This window comes from Penicillium coprophilum (assembly GCF_028826855.1).
Source record: "Penicillium coprophilum strain IBT 35676 chromosome Unknown utg000004l_segment0_segment0, whole genome shotgun sequence".
Taxonomy (NCBI): domain Eukaryota; kingdom Fungi; phylum Ascomycota; class Eurotiomycetes; order Eurotiales; family Aspergillaceae; genus Penicillium; species Penicillium coprophilum.
In genome coordinates this window covers 1,901,922-1,914,745 of record NW_026622723.1, presented here as the reverse complement: position 1 = coordinate 1,914,745, position 12,824 = coordinate 1,901,922, and the positions used below count along the sequence as shown (strand labels likewise).

Below are 12,824 nucleotides of genomic sequence, written 5' to 3'. Positions count from 1 at the left end.
GGTCCCCCCACTCTAAGGGATCGTGATATGGTAAACTTACCGGCACGTATTTTGAGCCGGGCTAAGGAGAACTCAGAGGTCCTGGTAGAAGCCAAAATGTGATATCAATGCAAGTCAGAAAATCTACTGTATCGAGATTAAACAGCCCTGTCTAATTTGATAGAAACCCACATGGGAACGATGGCGTGGATGGAGTGGATGGAGTGGAACCGTGATCTAATAGCCAGCCATTTGAGCACGTTCCACCCACATGATGCTGCGTCTGTTCCTTATTGTTCCTTATTATCAGGATATCTCATTTTTGGCCTACAATTCTATCAAGCATGCCATTTTTATCTTGGTCGATCTTTTTATGTCGGGATCCGCCCGATCTGCCCTCACACCTATCCCACCTTAGCTCTATAAGAGACCGAAAGAATGAACTCTTTCTCTCCTGATTTCCAGGAGTGGGTAGATCGACGCCAAAGCACCTTATCTGCCTCCACCGTGTCGTCTGCATCAACAAGTATCCTCTTCCCGAGCCCTGCGACATCTCCAGGGTCCAGCTCGAGGAAGCAATCCTGGCAGCTCTACGATGATGTCGTACGGCTCGAGCTAACTCCATCCGTGCAAATGTCGGTTCTGAGAAAGATTCAATACAGACAAGAATGTGCTGACATGGCAGAAGCTCCTTTGTCAAAAACGGTCAGCTATTCAAGTTGAAATATACATTCATTGATATCTGCAAAGACTCAACGGGTGCATTGAGGTGTCTCGAACTCGGGGGAGGACTAGGACAGCAAACACCTTTTGTCCACGCCTGTGAGTTGTCTCACATAAATCCAAAAAAAAAAATAACATGCTGATCACTCAAATCATGTATAGTCTCTAATACAAAGCTGCCAGTTCCTCATCTAGAACATCCCAAATCAGGCGACGATTACCCTCTTCGCGTATCCTTTATGGACCAGCAAACGGTTCAAACGGCAAACACGGTATTTATGACGCAGCTATCCTATAAATTTGATCACTGGGATGGTACGCGACCGATATACCTTGGGGTAAATAGTTACTAACGCTCGCAGATTGTGTACGATTCCAAGAACTGTTACTCGGTTCCAAGTTGATTTTTATCGGCGGGATGGCGGAGGCCAAGTCCAAAGGCCGGGGTGAAGAGTGCATCAGCCAAAATCTTCGCGTTCTCCGCGGGCACAATGGGAAACGTGTGATGCTATTCTTTGCAAACTCGCAACGGAGGGAGCTCAAACGATACATCTCCATTCCCTGTGAGTCCACTTCTACACGAGCCCATATTCCCTTGTCACAGTGTTGCTAATAGCCCGGCTAGTAAATTGTATTGCGGCAATCAAACCTCCGAAGAAGGCTGGCAGGCCAGCCATAATTGATCTCAATCCAAACTTTGAGATTCTGTCTCAAATGAGAAATTTTACGATCCAGTTTCTTGACGATGATGGTCAGTGCACATTTGAATTTCTGTGGACCAACGCTTACTCCTCTAGACTGTGTAGCATTTTGTCAGATGTTATCATACGACTTGACTATTGGATGAATCGCTTACGAGGGTGAACGAATATCTCTAATTTCTCACTTATATGAATTATGCATGGAGTTCTGGGGCAAATTGGGGGCTGATTATCACATAATACCGATATATGAATATACCAATATATACCCGGGGCATCACTTGATTGAGCAAAGGTCATGAAATTCAAATTTGTAAGAAATGGGCTGATATTCATTTGAAAAGGGCTTGGGAGAGCAGCAATCCAAAGTTCCGACATGTCGACAAGTCAAGCACCAGAGACGCCGCACGTGGAGCAATAAACCTCAAAGCTTTGACTCTAGTTCTTGGCGCACTGGGCATGGTCACCTTGGGTTTTTACCTTCTAAAACTATTAACTATTAGCTATCGCTTCTCATCTACAAGATGTAACAGTTTTTTATCTTTCAATTCTCGATTCACCATGGCCAAATTCCATGCCCGGTTGTATAAAACCGACCGTGCGCGGGACTTTGACCACGAGCAGGTATGGAGTACCCGATGAACATTGCATGATTATTAACAATTTTACTACAGGATCAATATGTTCGTATGCGACAAATCTATGAGACTATCGACCGACAGGGCTTTCAATGGATTGTTGTGCTGGTTGCTGGTCTTGGGTTCTTCCTTGATGGTTACACTGTGCGTTAACCCACGTTCCAGGTGCAACATATTGCTTTGTACTCGATACAGGTACGGCAACTAATACTTGATCTAGTTATTCGCCAGTAACATGGCCCTACCGATGATCTCCTATGTCTACTGGAGAGATGACACTTCCTCATTACGACTCACATGCATCAATATCGCAACACTAGGTGGAACCCTGCTAGGCCAAGTAGCATTTGGATTTCTGGCCGATAAAAATGGGCGGAAGAAGATGTACGGTGTTGAATTGGTACTCCTCATCACAGCCACCCTAGGTGTGGTCATGTCCTCGACAGGCGTGGACGGCAGCATGAACGTCTACGCATGGCTTATTTGGTGGAGGATCTGTGTTGGTATCGGAGTGGGTGCGGATTATCCACTCAGTGCAGTGATCACGTCTGAGTATGTTGATCTTAAAATTTTCAATCCTACAGAGACTGATCTCGAGATGTCAGATTTGCCCCGACCAAGCATCGAGCCCGTATGATGGCCACCGTCTTCTTCATGCAGCCACTTGGTCAGATTGCAGGTAATATTGTCGCACTGGTTGTGATCGCAGTGGCTCGTGGTAATAGCAGTCCGGGTGAAGACATCACCCGCACTGTTGATATAATGTGGCGCTGGGTGATTGCCATCGGAGTCGTGCCCGGTGCAGTCGCTACTCTTTTCCGCTTCGCCATCCCAGAGAGCCCCCGCTATCTAGTCGATATCGTGGACGATCCCATCACTGCGGAGTTTGATGCAACCACGCTGTTCAGTGACACACCCGGTATGATTGATTGTGTGAGCTGGGGAAACACCGCTACATGCAGTGCCGGTGGGGCGATTCAACTACCACCCATTTCATCTATTGCTAGCAGTTCAATCATTGATAATGATGACGATGATGAGTACACCCGCTTACCCCCCGCTACCCTCAACTCCCACTGGCGGTTGGCACGTACCGATATCGTACGATACTTCTGGACAGAAGGAAACTGGCGCAGCCTGGCTGGTTGCTCTCTCGCATGGCTCCTCCTTGATTTTGGCTTCTACGGTATTGGATTGTCAAGCCCTCAATTCTTAGCCAAGACATGGGGCGCACTTCATATATCTGAGGCAGCACCGACCTGGATGACCGACGATACACCAAATGCCAATGTCTTCCACATGTTCTTGGAGACCTCTGTGCGCGGGCTGATTGTGCTCAATATCGGAAGTTTCGTCGGCGGCATATTACTCATTATCTTTGCCCATAAGCTGGATCGTGTTGCATTGCAAAAGTACATGTTCCTTGCTCTGGCGGCTCTATTTATCGCGCTGGGAACCATGTTCGTAAGTCTTTATTCCGGCCCTACTGCGGTGGTAGCATTGTATATTGTTGGACAAATCATGTTCAACTTTGGTGAGTCGAACTCAGGACCCCACGCATCGAAACATTCTAATCAACTACCCACAGGCCCCAATGCGACAACCTATATGATTCCCGCCGAGATCTTTCCAACTCGATACCGCGCAACGTGTCACGGCATCAGCGCCGGGGCGGGAAAACTGGGCTCTATCCTTGTACAAATCTTCTCAGCATACTACCACTTTGGCTCAGGGCCGGGCAACAAATCAACCCGCAAGCACGGCATTGTTCTCCTCGTTTTCAGCGCCTGTATGATTCTTGGCGCGGTAGTTACGCACTTCTGGATTCCACCTATTCAACAAAAGCGGAATGGCAAGACTAAACTCTGGGGCGGTAAGCCCGAGACTCTTGAAAGCTTGTCTCTTGGCCGAATGGGACGCAAGAGTCGAGATGCCAATTGTCGGAAACGGACATCACGACATCGGGCACTTTCAATGAGTGCTTAGGTATTTCCAGTCTTTGTATCTATCTTGACTTATTCTGTATAAAGTTGTTTGAATATGTACTGTTCGCATTTAGGTGTTCCCGCTCTGTGAATATAGAATAGCTACGTTTAGTGCATTGTGCGGCATCGCTACTTAGAGCATAGAAAATTAACTCATTGATAATTTGACTATCGAGAACTATAACTAGATTTGAACTTATATAGAGAATCTGTGTGAGTATTGAGATGTAGGAAATCCTCATGTTACACAGTATACTACATGCACAATTTGATATGGCTCACTGGCGGTTGGAGACTATCGTTGTCCACTAAAATGAACATCATAACTACATCCCTCATACTCAAGAACGGTCATCAAGCAACCGCCCCGTGGCGACCTCATCAAGATAAAGCGCAACATCCATGCCCCCATCCTGGACCCCACTATCCATCACCTGAATACAACCATCCATCATAGGCATAATAGCATGCACATAGCGTGGCTTAGTCCCGCCCACAAAATCTACATCGTACAACTGCAGCCGCAACCACGATGTAACAAGCGTATGCTCAGAACCCAGGAAGGCCTGCCACAGCCGCTGTGGCGACACCTCATGTGCAGCATCATGCAGCATCGCACCCACAGCATCGGCCGTAAATCCCTTCATTGTCTCTCGGATCCGACTCGCTGTCTCACTCAATGATTCTTGGCATACCGAGCAAGCGGGTCCACCGACATAGGTTAAGAACAGCGGCGATCCGACGAATGTATCAGGGAGAGCGGGCGAAACACGCGGCCGCACGCCGAGACTCAGATTCATATATACCGGTTTTGAAGAATCGGCGTACCCACGTGCTCGCGTAATGGATTCCCACAGGTGTGCGAGTAGAGCATCCAGTCTAGAGATATCCCGTCGACACCCTGGCGTCTCCAGAGCCGCAGCTTGGAGTTTTCTTAGCTCCGCACCTGTGAAGTGTAACTGTGTGTATTTAACTGCTTTGGAAAAATCCCATGAAAGCCAAGGCGCTGGTTCTGAGGGCGACACTCGTTTGTGGTCGAGTTCTGAAGGCGGCGGCTTGGAGTTCTCTGTCGTCGGTATTAGGAATGACGGGTAACCCTCATCAGTGGAATCCCACCAGCTATACCGATGCAGGGGCAATTCGCGCGCTGTGTGTACGAGGGTTTGGTTTGGCTCGGGGCTATCGATATCGCCCGCGGCGCAGTTGTCCAGCAACGCGGGATCAAATACGGGCTCGCCCATCAGCGGGGATCCGGGCGGGTTTCCAAATTGCTTTTTGCTGTTATATGCCCATAAATGCACGAATACCATTAGGGATTGTGCGTCCGCTAGACAGTGCGCGAGCTTGATTCCGATGGCGTAGCCTCCTTCCTGGAGAAGACTGATTTGGACTTGCATCCCGGGCAGACCGTCATAGTCGCGCAGATTGGCTAATGCCAGTGGGTTGGATGATATGAAGAGACTTTGTTTGAAGTCATCGCCTGCCCATGCTCCCGGTTGAGAACCGGTGGTTGATGAAGCGCGTTCCTCTGCTGTGGGGACAATTTCATCTGTTCGGAGGGGATGGTTAATTACTGTCCATTCAACGCCTGGGTCACTATCAGTCCCGTAGACAATCATTGGACGATTAAATCGCTCCGTGTGGTTTCCTTTGGGGTTGACGGGTGCCCATTGGAGTTGGCCTGCCCATTGGGGGAATTTTGATAGAGTTTCAGTGAAAGAGGTTCGTAGATTATCGATCAGCGTAGTCTCATCCAAGTCTGTAGATTGATCGAAAATCCAAATTGCTCCTGTTGGAGAGAAGCGCGCGACCGTCGCGTCGAGGATGGATAATGGGGTTGATGTCGGTGTTTGTTGGTGGGCTGGTCGCAGCCTTGTGGACTCGATGATGGACATGTTGTATGTGCACGTAAAATACGTTTGGTGCCTGTTGTACGTAGAGTAGTCTCATCCATTTTATCTTCTCGGATTCATGAGTCAACATGCGTCACAGTGTGCCACTATGCCTCACCCCACGCTAGGCTCCTAGTTAATTGAACTAGCACAGAAGAGTCCTACTTGCGCCACATCTTTGTCAGGTACAGCAGGCTGAAAATCTAGAGGAATTATGTGCAGTTTCAGCTCTACCAGAATGTGTTCATCCCATAATGCGAAGACTTGAAAGCTATCAGCGCCCAAACCCCCTTTTCAGAGGGGGATTAGATGCCTGGGTGCCTGAATCACGAGGACCCTTTATCCGATTGTTCTGACCATTGTCATTATATTGAAATAGGTTATAAAAGTAAGTAGAGAGTCTAATATCAAGAAGCTGGTAAAGTACTCTGTATTTTCGGCCGATTTCATTGTTTAAAGGGATAAGGAATTTGGGGTGGCTTCAGCCAACCATAACGCCTCGTTTCAGGCACAATAGAACACTATGTACAATTATGATCAACAGCTCAAGTCGAAGAGCCGAAAATTTCAAAAAGGAAAACGGCGATGGTGGTACAAAGCAAATGCGCTTCCTTGAACCGCCCTTGTCATGCCGCCTGAGATCGTTTCAGCGGGTGTCCTCCAGCATTGAAAACAAACTCATCCAAACTGATGAAGTCTAGAGAGCTAAACATGAGATAAAGATACTTTAGGGTCTGCGACATCCACATGCTGTCCATCGAGTCTTTAAGGGTCAGTTCACTGCCCTCGTCCGTGACAGCAACGATGGCCGCGTTGCCATTCTTGGTCTGTGTCGCATTTTGCATTGCCCGGAACATATCCCAAGCTGCATCAAGCAGATCTTCACGGCCACTAATACGGTAAAGAGTGAACATACTCTCGACTGCTTCCGGACGCAATTCATAAGCAGCATCCGGGATTCCGATGATCCCTTTGGGCAGACGGTGGTCCTTAATGAATGTATCGACGTTGAGATTTGGATTTGGCTCTGGCTCGAGGCTGTTCGCCTCCTTCCAGACCTCTTGCTTCCAGAGCCGCTCGCTCCATGGGCAACTTATCGGAGACGCACAGGGAACCACATCAAACGCTTCAGGCATAATCCCCAATGGTATCACCTGGTGAGCCCATATGCATCCATCGACCAACTTGTGGGAAATTTCTTGGTGGGTGGGAATATCGAGTAGCGCACCTCCTAGTGCAAACATACCTCCTGCGAAACAAGATCGGTACTGCATTTTCGCCTCCAGGTGTCTTTGCGAATTCCCATTTTCTGTCATGGTTACTCGAACAGATCCAGGGAGAAGCATATCCTTGCCCTGGGGATTCATTGGTCGGAATAAATTGTGGACCACAGCGGTGAGCGTGGCATCTTCATACATCTTGCGATACATGGGTATTTGGCCTCCTAACAAAGCGTACACCCCAGGCAGCGACTTGTACAGAGAGCTTGCTTCAGCGCCCAGTGTGAAGACATTGTCGTCGAAAAGCTCTTCTCTAGCATTCACAGAGACTGGCCAGAGACCTGCGAGTTTGGTGGCGCCCTGCTGTCTGTCAAACAATTTCATGACTCTATGGGCCGCGTCGAAATATTTTGGGTCACCGGTGATCTGAGATAGCCTTGTGAATTCCAATGCGAATGAGCCTAATTCTGCACCGAGGACATTTTCCTCTGCGAGCTGCTCCTCGTGACAGATAGCTCTATGTGGGTTCCAATGTATGATAGGTATTCTGTTCGGGGTATCAAAGGCGGCGTAAAGCATATCGCCCAGCTCAATGGACTTTTCCAGTAATTTCCAATCACCGCTGAGATCAAATGCCGCCAGCAGGCCTCCGAGTAAATGGATGTTGAGATCATGGGTATTAACTTCGGAGGACTGTGTATTTCCAAACTTGATGTGCGTGACGGAAGCCACCGCCTTCTTGAACTCATCCTGCATTCCCATAATCCACAGTGTGTCGAGGTTGTCAAGTAACGTAGCACCCCAACCCCCCAACATATCTTCAGGGCTACCACTGAGAGGCGCAAGCTCATCTGCACCCCAAGCAAGTGACTGGTATGACTTCCAACATCTTTCAAATGCTTTTTTGTGGCCGACTGTCTGCTAGTTTTGCGGTCGAACTTGAGATGGGACACTTCGAAATCTGTCGATTGGACCTTGGATAGTGCCTGGGGCGGTCCAAAGACAGGCAATGGCTGGAATTCAGCAACTGGGTATCGTACCGGCAGCTTTCTCCATAGATATTTCGGGTTAATTGCAACATTCAGGGTGACTTTAGATGCGTCATATGGAGAGGTTGAGAGAAGCCTGTTGTCGTCTGTGCGATAATAGTGGTAAAGCAGGAGCAATAGGAAAGCCCCGAGGAAAGCGCCTAGGACCCGACGCTGTGCCCGGCTCATGATGACTTCAGGTTATAATACCACCGGAATATTTGATGCTGTGAGGATGATCAGCATTTGTAAACGACAGAATCACTTAGTGAAGGCGTAGAGAGGGAGACACAGAGTTCCACAAAACTTCCCCGGAGTTCGAAGGTGGTAACTCAGGTCTCGAGGCGTGTTCGTCGAATTTCCCAAGGGCGAAATAGAAGAATTCAAATTGAACTGAGCGTTCGATAATAACCTGATCTTCTAGGCCTATTTCCAAGTCGCAGAATTGTATACGCTTTGTCCTCCTGGGGTGCATGAACTGCCGGGTATAGAGTTGTCTCCGGATTCCTTGGGCTTTAATTATGCTCATGCCAATTAAAACGAAGATACCACTCTAACCCCGTCTTATCTTCAAATACTTGATCTCTACTCCGCGGGAAAGTATTACTATAAATCAAAATGGAAATCTTATCAGGCCTAAGGCTCAGGGCCTAACATGACGTTTAAATGGGTCCGATTTTCGCTGCGATATATTAGACATCAAGCTCCAATAATCCTGCTGGAAGCCTTGGACTAACAGTTTCCCATCTCAGAATGATCATTCTCGACAATGGAGAGTGGTTTTCATCTCAAGTCTTATTCAAAGTGTTTCGAGGCTTCTTCCTCACGCTTCCTCAAAACACATCCAAAGGTTCCTTCCCAAACAGCTTCCCCAATAAGAATATCAACGCACAATCCCTGGGGTAAATACATCAAAATACTATATTCTGTGAAGCCATGTTTTGCAACCCACGGAGCTACCTAGGTAGGCAGGGAGGTAGGGTACTCCAAATGTAAAGAGGCTGCAACTCGCTGTTGGGTATAGTCAAAGTACTGTAAATTCGTAACGACCGAGGCAAACAACGTCTTTCTCTCGCCATATGCTACTCGAGGGTTATGCAGTACATCTTTCAGCATCTTCTTCGTATTTGACAAGGGTTTATGCTACTTTGGGTCAACTGGCAAGTATACCCACATTGGGTCATGGGGGATGATACAGATTAGATCTATGCTTAAAGAGGATTTGAAGATGTAATTATGTATATCAGATAGCAATATCACTTCTATGGATCAACCATCCTCTCGTCGACATCTGTAGATCTCATCACTGTCATGTATGAGAAACTTTACAAGTTTTTGGGATGTACCTATTCATTCCCTCACAGAGCGGGGAGTAACAAGCACAAATCAGAGACTGAAATTTTCAAACTGATTTATCAAAAGAACTAGGGAGATTCTAGGTGGCAAAGCTCCCTCAATAGGGCCCCAGGGTCAGATCATCAGCGGGAAAGCTCACGCAACAGGATGCTACCGTTTAGCTTAATTGGATCAGAGTGGAATAATGAACTGGTCGGACTTCTGATGCTTCCATGCAAAAAAAAGGCCAATACAGAATTAAAAGCCTGCATACATGTACAATTGGCTGAAGATGTGAAGGGAAAAAAAAAATAAAAAAGAAATTGTTGTGCATCATCCGTGAATCGAACACGGGCCTCGTCGATGGCAACGACGAATTCTACCACTAGACCAATGATGCTAGTTGATGTAAGAGAGCCCATTATTATGCAATATGTTAACAGATTTTTAAATTCCCAGCAAACTAACAATAACCCATACTGGAAGACTTGGAGAACCAACAGGCAGTAGAAATAAAAGCCTCATTGGTTTCTTTGCAATCCAATTGATGAGTAGAGAATATATTGGTTATATATGGCATTGCCTGTTAGGCAACTATGTACATAGCTCGGTGTGAAACAAATATATATCTGCACACCGGCGGCTGTTGCACCACATGGTAGTTGCACACTAGTGAACATTTTTCTTCACAGAGAAAAATTGACGTCAACCACACACTAGCATGGACCAAGAATCTAGATGTACAGCCAAGTCTACCTAAAAGGGACAATCGAAGTGAGATGTTCCTGTTAGGGTATGAAGACGGCAATTGACATACAACTCGGCCGAGAAGGTCCCCGCATACCCCGCGTTCTATATGAGTTGGTAGTTGTGGATTCTCCAAGGCTCATCCGGAGATACGGAGGATGCGGACGTTATAATGTGATCTGGCAGTTTCCGTGTCTGCAGGATTACGAAATCACAACTGAGGGGTTATTGCATTGCACCTCTGTACTTTGTGTTCTCAATATTCCCATCTGCAACTCAAATCATCCAAATCAACATGGAAACTTCCAATGATCTACCTCCCTCGCGAGAGCGAGTTGTGCCAGGTTCCTGTAACATCGTACCTGGTCAATTCCCTAAGACCATGTCCGAATCTGAGTCGGATCTTCCCTTAGACCCAAACGCTATTGCAGACAACATAGTCAACCAGCTAAACTCGGGTCTCTCAGCCAGAGATCAGGCAGCTGTTGCAGCACTCTTTCTCGATAATTGCTTCTGGCGTGACCACCTGTGCTATTCGTGGGACTTCCGCACCCTCGAGGGGAGCCAATCCATCGCTGCCTTTGTCACTGAGGCACCATCCAGCAAAATCGAAATTGACCGATCGTCTGACACCAAATCCCCGCACAAGGCACCCATTGATTCCTTTGGTGATGTTTTCGGAATTGAATTTTCCATCAAGATCACCACAGAGAATGGAGTGGGGAATGGTATCATGCGATTGGCGGAACAGGATGGCAAGTGGTACATTTTCACTGTGTTCAGTTCGTTGGTTGCGGTGAAGGGTCATGAAGAAGATACGGAGAGGCCTTTCGGGGTACGACATGGCGAGCAGAAAGGTCGAAAGAACTGGAAAGATCGGCGTACCGATGAGATCAATTTCGAGGGAAAAGAACCGGCGGTATTGATAATTGGTAAGTGCCGATGAAACGCTTTTCTCTAGAGATATGAATCTGACCAGGGGAATAAAGGTGCTGGCCAGGGTGGCTTGACTGCCGCCGCGCGCCTCAAGATGCTCAAGGTTGACACCCTTGTCATCGACCGCGAAGAGAGAGTTGGAGACAATTGGCGTCAACGATACCACCAGCTTGTTCTCCACGACCCAGTGTGGTACGATCACATGCCATACCTACCCTTCCCGTCTGACTGGCCGATCTATACACCAAAAGATAAGCTGGCGGATTTCTTCGAAACCTACGTGAAGTTCCGAGAGCTCAATGTTTGGACCCAAACCGAGATCAAGTCGTCATCCTGGGATGAGAGCAAGAAGCAATGGACGGTTGTTCTCGAGCGCAAGACAGACAAGGGAACTGAGACACGCACCTTGCACCCACGCCACATCATCCAAGCTACTGGCCACTCCGGCAAGAAGAATATGCCCGTTTTCAAAGGTATGGAGGATTTCAAGGGAGATCGCCTGTGCCACAGCTCAGAGCATCCTGGCGCAAATTTCGAGTCAAAAGGAAAGAAGGCAATTGTCGTGGGATCTTGCAACTCGGCAAACGACATCGCGCAGGACTTTGTCGAGAAAGGCTACGACGTGACCATGGTGCAGCGAAGCTCCACCTATGTAGTATCGTCCGCGTCTACCTTGAAAATTGGCTTTAAAGGGCTCTATGATGGGACCGGCCCGCCAACTGAAGACGCCGATCTTTATCTGTGGAGTATTCCATCACGTTTATTCAAAGCGCAACAGATCAAAGTCACTAAGCTTATAGCTCAGAATGACACAAAGACCATTGAAGGGCTGGAAAAGGCAGGCTTTAAGGTCGACCAGGGCCCCTCGGACAGCGGTCTCTTGATGAAGTACTTCCAGCGCGGAGGTGGGTACTACATTGACGTCGGTGGAAGCCAGCTCATCATCGACGGGAAGGTCAAGGTGAAGCATGGCCAGGAAATCAGCCAAGTTCTTCCCCATGGCCTCCGATTTGAGGATGGTTCAGAGCTTGAAGCCGATGAGATTGTGTTCGCCACTGGATATCAGAACATGAGAACCGAGACTCGTGTGATCTTTGGTGACAAGGTCGCTGACCGCGTCAACGATATCTGGGGACTTGACAAGGAAGGCGAGATGCGGACTATCTGGCGGCGGAGTGGTCACCCTGGATTCTGGTTCATGGGCGGGAACCTTGCTCTTAGTAGATACTACTCGCGTCTGCTCGCACTGCAGATCAAAGCGATCGAAGAGGGGTTGACTACTTGGTAGCTACTTCTAGCCAGAATTTGAGCAGAACAATCCTTCCGCACTATGTGTAGATACCCTATATGTATTTATATGGATTGGGCAGGCGCGTCTCCATCTGCGAGTCTAACCGCCACCCCCCTCCGTTTTGGGCTCTTCTCTGTCCCTTCCTTCTTTCATCTCTCCTCATCCTTTCAGTCTTTGAATCGTAGTAGTCCACAAATACCTGCCCGTTTATGGCCGCAATGCGATAGCGAATACAATATAAATCCCCATAGCACCGGTGCTATCACATCCGTAGTAAAGCAACTTAAAACTGCATATCCATCAATTTTGATGTACAATGTAGAGACTGTTCACAGTAGATGGATTTTTG

At 47.8% G+C, this 12,824-nt stretch overlaps 5 protein-coding genes across 5 annotated transcripts; 3 read left to right on the top strand and 2 right to left on the bottom strand.

Moving 5' to 3' along the window:
* Positions 1 to 417: 417 nt before the first annotated feature.
* On the top strand, positions 418 to 1,549 carry N7500_005138 (uncharacterized protein; the record flags this gene model as incomplete). Its single annotated transcript, XM_056676283.1, has 6 exons — positions 418 to 614; positions 668 to 801; positions 865 to 1,017; positions 1,065 to 1,265; positions 1,328 to 1,453; positions 1,500 to 1,549. 6 exons carry the CDS (start codon positions 418 to 420, stop codon positions 1,547 to 1,549), a joined length of 861 nt encoding a protein of 286 aa, XP_056531283.1.
* Positions 1,550 to 1,964: 415 nt separating this feature from the next.
* N7500_005137 (phosphate transporter) lies at positions 1,965 to 4,027 on the top strand (the record flags this gene model as incomplete). Its single annotated transcript, XM_056676282.1, has 4 exons — positions 1,965 to 2,027; positions 2,078 to 2,185; positions 2,262 to 2,593; positions 2,647 to 4,027. 4 exons carry the CDS (start codon positions 1,965 to 1,967, stop codon positions 4,025 to 4,027), a joined length of 1,884 nt encoding a protein of 627 aa, XP_056531282.1.
* A 340-nt stretch (positions 4,028 to 4,367) lies between these two features.
* Positions 4,368 to 5,921, bottom strand: N7500_005136 (transferase family protein; the record flags this gene model as incomplete). Its single annotated transcript, XM_056676281.1, has 1 exon — positions 4,368 to 5,921. One exon carries the CDS (start codon positions 5,919 to 5,921, stop codon positions 4,368 to 4,370), a length of 1,554 nt encoding a protein of 517 aa, XP_056531281.1.
* A 623-nt stretch (positions 5,922 to 6,544) lies between these two features.
* N7500_005135 (glycoside hydrolase family 47 protein) lies at positions 6,545 to 8,355 on the bottom strand (the record flags this gene model as incomplete). The annotated part of the gene is given in 2 exon segments (XM_056676280.1): positions 6,545 to 8,008; positions 8,026 to 8,355. 2 exon segments carry the CDS (start codon positions 8,353 to 8,355, stop codon positions 6,545 to 6,547), a joined length of 1,794 nt encoding a protein of 597 aa, XP_056531280.1.
* Positions 8,356 to 10,543: 2,188 nt separating this feature from the next.
* On the top strand, positions 10,544 to 12,472 carry N7500_005134 (flavin-containing monooxygenase; the record flags this gene model as incomplete). Its single annotated transcript, XM_056676279.1, has 2 exons — positions 10,544 to 11,180; positions 11,238 to 12,472. The coding sequence occupies 2 exons, from the start codon at positions 10,544 to 10,546 to the stop codon at positions 12,470 to 12,472; spliced, it is 1,872 nt and encodes a 623-aa protein (XP_056531279.1).
* Between the last annotated feature and the right edge of the window lie 352 nt (positions 12,473 to 12,824).